Raw genomic sequence first — 5,311 nt, 5'->3', positions numbered from 1 at the left:
GGCGGGTCTGGGCCACGCCACCCCCCACGAGGGATCTCACATCAATGTTTCTCTCTGTCTCTCTTTATCCCTCCCTCTCCTCCTCCTCCTCTTCTCTCCTTTCCACTCTCTCTGAAAATCAATGGAGAAAATATTCTCAGGTGAGGGTTTAAAAAAAAAGTAAAGTGACCTTAACCAGTTAACTGCCACGATATTTTGAATTTAACTTAAAAAGTTCCCCCACTTGCATCTATAGACACTTACGGCGTACAAATGGCTAACTAGGGGCCCTCCTGTCTTAAGGCTGTAGTTCTAGTTATTACTGAATAGAGACACGATTGAAGCAGATTCGAGGAAAGTAAAGGTGATGAAGTTTAACTGTAACAAACTGGGAGGCAAGTACTGACCATGCGAAGGGTGACCAGGCTGTTTTAAAATCCTTCTTGCCGTCCAGGAACCGTAAGAAAGATGCAGGCGCTGAGCCTCGTGACACTGAGGTTAAACGCTGTTCCCTCCCCACCTCGCACAGCAGTGTTTGCTTCTCACTTCCTGTGAGTGGCTTTGGTCCGTCTCGGCCGCACGGTCCCCATCCGAAGACAGAGGCTGGGACCGGAGTCTTGTGCCACCCGGAGTCAGAGCACAGCCACGCCACCCCCCACGAGGGCAGGTCTGGGCCACGGCCCCTCAGGCGGCTTCATGTTTCTCTGGGCCCAGCGGGATCACTACTTCAGGGCCCGCACGGAGACCTGGGAGGAGGGGTGTGGGGTGCAGGGGGCTGATGTCAGACCACTGGTTCCCTCAGAGACAGGGGAGGCGTGTGACACGGGGGGTGAGGCCTGCAGGTGCTGGTCCCTGCCGGGTTTTGTAAGAGCTGGTGGGGCAGCAGCTGCCGTCTCCTAAGGCCTGGGAGTGGGGGTGGCCGGGCTCTGGTGCCGACGTGTCCAAGGGCAAAGGGCCTCCCTGTGCTGCTCCGAACAAGGGCCGGCTGCTTCGAAGAAAACTAACAGCTAAAGGTCGTCATTGTCGTCAGCAAGGCACGAGTTTGCTGACAAAACTGGCCCGTCTGGGCCCTAGTTGCGCCCCACAGGCCTCCCTCTGGCCTCGGCCTGGACGGGCCTGCAGGTGGGCAGTAGAAGCGGGCGGCCTGGCGGGCAGGGCTGAGCACAGGTCAGGTGTGAGGAGACTCCAGGGTCTTACCTCTCAGAGTTCTTGCAGGTGATGGGGCTGGACAGCCGGCCCGGCCAGGGCAGAGCACCGGTGCCCGCCTGGGTCCCAGTGTGACCCTGCCTGTGTCCCCCCAGATCACCACCGTCTGGCACGGGACCCTCGTGAAGCTGCTCCGGAGCCTCTACACGCTGGCGCTCCCCGCCACCTCCAAGGAGCTGCTGTCGGTGGAGCAGGAGGTGCGCTGGCGCATGCGCAGGCTCAAGTTCAAGCACCTGGCCTTCCTGGCCGAGTCCAGCAGGATGTATGTGTGTGAGAGAAAGGGATGAGAAGAAAGAGAAATGGAGAAAGAAATACAAAAAAATAAATAGGAAAAGAGAGAAAAAACAGAGTTCACAGACAAATACTTAGGTTCCTACTAAATACAATTTAACCAAAGGAAACGCAACAGATATTTGATTGACATGAATTAAATTGAAGTGTGTGTATGTGTTTTTGTAGGGGTCATTTCTTGGTAATCTACTGTGGCCTATATAAAAGTTGTGTCAGGCATCTGTAATCTTTGATAAATACTCCTCTATACAAATAAAGTAAATACTAAAGCAATTTGTTGACAAAAGTTTGGTCACACATTGCAGAAAGAGCAAGGGGCCCAGGCCAGCCCCAAGGCTCAGCTCCCAGCCGGCACTTAGAGCGGTGGTGCTGCAGCCCACAGCCAAGTCAGCTCGGCCAGTCCCCCAGAGCTGGGCTGGCCGCATGGCTGCCACACAAGGGCCACCATTCAGTGGCCCTGGGTCCCTGCCCTGGGCCCCGCAGGGGCTGTGGGTAGTAAGCTCAGGCCCAGTTGCTGTCTCGCAGGGGCTGCGCTGCATGGGACCCCGGCCGTGGGCGCTGAGCTGACCCTGGGCTGTGGTTGACAGTGCCTGGACCTGGTGGAGCAGTTCGGCCCGGAAGAGCTGCAGAGGGTGCTGGTGGCGCTGGCGGCTCAGAACCGGCGGTCTCTGCCCTTGCTGCGGGCCATCTCCTACCACCTGGTCCAGAAGCCCTTCCCCCTGAACAAAGGCGTCCTCCTGGACCTGGCCTATGCCTACGGTGAGCCCGCGCGCAGAGCTGGGGGCGCCCTGGCTGCAGCCGTGTCAAATTCGGTGCCTGTGCCCCCGTGGCCGGCACCGGCCCGGAAGGCTGCCACAGAAACAATGTGGTCCATGGGCCCTGGTCCCCTCTGCTGGGCCTCAGGGATACATTTGGCTACAGACACCAAGCTCCAAGACCTGAGGACCGGCTGGGGTGCTGGGCGGGCCTCCAGGTGAACCCCAGGGTCTTCTCTGTCCCGTAGGCAAACTCGGCTTCCACCAGACCCAGGTGTTCCAGCGCCTGGCCGCCGACCTGCTGCCCCACGTGCCCAGCCTCACGCCTGGCGAGGTGGCCCGCTGCGCCAAGTCCTTCGCCTTCCTCAAGTGGCTCAGCCTGCCCCTGTTCGAGGCCTTTGCCCAGGTGAGCAGGGTGCACACCCGAGTCCTGGGGTTAGTCAGGAGGTCCGGGGGCTAGAAACCCCCAGTGCAGACCTGGGGTTCCTGCTCTGCATTGGGGGGACGCCGTAGCCGGGAGAGAACGATTTCTCCCCGTGCTGCAGTCATGGCGGCTGCAGTGGGCACCGAACTGGCAATCTGTGCAGGTGGCGAAGCTGAGACGCCCTCAGCTGCCACGAGGGAGCTTGTGTGAGGAAGGCAGTGCCTGTGCTGAGGTGCATGGGCACCTGGTCGCACAGCACCCACTGCTTCGGAGCATTTCCACAGCCGCGCTGGGCGGGTTCCGGGGCTGCTGCCGGGCGGAGAGGGCGTGGGCACTTCATCCTGCCCCTGCCTCCCTGTGCCCAGCACGTCCTCAGCCGGGCCCAGAGCGTCGCCGTGTCCGACCTCTGCAACGTGCTGCTGGCCTTCGCCCGCCTGAACTTCCGTCCGGAGCAAGAGGAAGCGTTCTTCAGCCTGGTACGGTCTCCCGGCCTCTCCCGGCCCCCTCCCTGTAGGAGGGAAGGAGGGAGGCCTTGCAGGGGCAGGGGGCAGAGCGAGCCAGTGGAGCCAGACCTCCCAGTTGTCTGGGGGCAACACTCGAAACCCCAGCACTAGACCGTGGGCCAGAGCGGCTGCAGGCCCAGGAGGCATTCTTGGGCGGGCTCACTTCCTGTCTCCGCCTTAACGCCCCCGAGACTCCGACCCCCTGGCAGGGTGCCTGTAGGGGCACCACCCCAGCTGCGTCCACTCGTGCCCTCAGTCCCTCTCAGGGCCGGAAATGCCTCCCATTCTGGGGCCCCTCGGATGTTCCTGGAGAGGTGGTTAGTCCCTCACCTGGAGGGGCCAGTGGGAACGCCCAGTTGAATGTCCTTCTGTCCCGATGGGCCCAGGGGGTTTGGATGGTTCCTGGTACCTTCCCCAGTGGCGGCCTCGCACCCAGAACATCTGCGCACACTGAGCAGAGCCTCCCCTGCACCCCTCCCTGTCCCCCAGGTACATGAGAAGCTGGGGAGTCAGCTGGCCGACCTGGACCCAGCCCTGCAGGTGGACGTGCTGTGGGCCCTGTGCGTGCTGCAGCAGGCCCGGGCATCGGAGCTGCAGGCCGTGCTGCGCCCTGAGCTGCACACCCAGTTCCTAGGTGAGGGCGGGGGTCTGTGCGCTGCTCTGGGCCTGCGCTGCCCAGCCTGTGTGCCCTCGGCCAGGTGCGGGTGGGAGCCTCTAGGCCCAGTGCCAGGAAGGAGCAGGGGAGACGCTGGGCCAGGCTCCCCAGCATTCGCTGCTTTGCCGTCTGCCTGCAGGTGACCCATCAGGTCCTCCTTCCCCACTCACTGCACCTCTTCCCGTAGGTGACCGGTCCCCCAGGGGTCAGAGCACCTTTCAGAAGCTGCTGCACATCAACGCCACAGCCCGGCTGGAGCACCCCGAGTACGCAGGCCCCCTGCTGCCAGCCTCGGCCTTGGACCCCGGGCCCCCGGGCCCTGAAAGGAAGGTGACGCCCCTGCAGAAGGAGCTGCAGGAGACCCTGAAGGGGCTGCTGGGGGGAGCTGACCGGGGCCGCTTCTCCGTGGCCACGCAGTACGGCTGGGTTCTTGGTGAGCCTCCCGCCCGTCCCCCAGCTAGGGCCTGCCCGCCCCGCCCCGCCCTCCACGTGGGGACAGCCGACCATTCCGCCTGCCGCCCTCCCCAGACGCAGAGGTGCTGCTGGATGCCGAAGGCCAGTTCTTGCCCCTGAGGGACTTCGTGGCCCCTCATCTGTCCCCGCCCTCGGATGGCCAGCTGCCCCCGCCTACGGCCAAGAGGTAGGCCATGCGCCTAGGTCCTCCCCGGTTCTCCTTGGTGTTGCCCTGGCCTGCTCTGCGTGGCGCTGCCCAGCCTCGGCGGACAGACACGGTCGGCCCAGTGGCTCCTCTCCCTTCCCCAGGCTGGCCTTCCTGCGCTGGGAGTTCTCCAGCTTCGCCAGCCGCAGCAAAGACCTGCTGGGCCGCTTTGTGCTCGCCCGACGCCACGTGTTGGCTGCTGGCTTCCTGGTGGTGGACGTGAGTACCTGTCGGGCAGGTGGTGACCGAAGGGGGCATGTCAGCGGGGCTTCAGGTCCTGCTCCCACCTGCACAGCCAGGGCCTCTTGGGGGGGTCGAGGGGGGGGGCAGGATGCCCAGGTTCAAACCAGGTGAGCAGCACCGAGCCCGCTCTCGCCTGGGAGACTTCCGTCCCTCCTGCTCCTTCCAGGAGGTAGCCTGTGAGCGGCCACAGGAGATACTGTCAGTTTCTTGGTTAAAACAACTGAAACATTTGGGAGCCGCCTTTAGCCCGAGTGGTTGAGCCCGGCACTGGTCCCACGGCCCCGGCCCCTGCAGGGTGGAGGCTGGAGCTGTGCTGCTCACTGGGTGCCGCCCCCAGGTCCCCTACTATGAGTGGCTGGAGCTCCGGTCCGAGTGGCAGAAGGCCGCCTACCTCAAGGACAAGATGCGCAAGTCGGTGGCAGAGGAGTTGGCCAAGTGACCTGCCCGCACGGACTTCCCGGGGCCGGGTTCCCGGGGGCCCAGCCGTGGGCCCTGGGCTGCAGGTGGCAATGAGGACAGACGTGCAGGGCCTGGCCCAGCAGCGCTGCCTGCCCCTGCCCTTTTGCGGGAACTAAATTTTTCTTTTTTTTTCAACCA

The 5,311-nt window shown here is 63.0% G+C and overlaps 1 protein-coding gene across 1 annotated transcript in view; it reads left to right on the top strand.

Moving 5' to 3' along the window:
* The window catches only part of TBRG4 (transforming growth factor beta regulator 4), a 6,188-nt gene extending 926 nt beyond the window's left edge, over positions 1 to 5,262 (top strand). Inside the window, exons 2-10 of the mRNA XM_015568210.1 lie at positions 1,281 to 1,451; positions 2,064 to 2,235; positions 2,480 to 2,637; positions 3,021 to 3,131; positions 3,648 to 3,792; positions 4,001 to 4,246; positions 4,342 to 4,453; positions 4,576 to 4,690; positions 5,052 to 5,262. Of these exons, the coding sequence (XP_015423696.1) occupies positions 1,281 to 1,451; positions 2,064 to 2,235; positions 2,480 to 2,637; positions 3,021 to 3,131; positions 3,648 to 3,792; positions 4,001 to 4,246; positions 4,342 to 4,453; positions 4,576 to 4,690; positions 5,052 to 5,153 (1,332 nt within the window). The 3' untranslated portion in view covers positions 5,154 to 5,262. The remainder of the gene's footprint in view (positions 1 to 1,280; positions 1,452 to 2,063; positions 2,236 to 2,479; positions 2,638 to 3,020; positions 3,132 to 3,647; positions 3,793 to 4,000; positions 4,247 to 4,341; positions 4,454 to 4,575; positions 4,691 to 5,051) is intronic.
* The last annotated feature ends 49 nt before the right edge of the window (positions 5,263 to 5,311 follow it).

The sequence above is a fragment of the Myotis davidii genome, unplaced genomic scaffold (assembly GCF_000327345.1).
Source record: "Myotis davidii unplaced genomic scaffold, ASM32734v1 scaffold1364, whole genome shotgun sequence".
Classification (NCBI taxonomy): Eukaryota; Metazoa; Chordata; class Mammalia; order Chiroptera; family Vespertilionidae; genus Myotis; species Myotis davidii.
The sequence above is the reverse complement of the archived record's forward strand: the minus strand, read 5'-3'. Positions and strand labels throughout refer to the sequence as shown.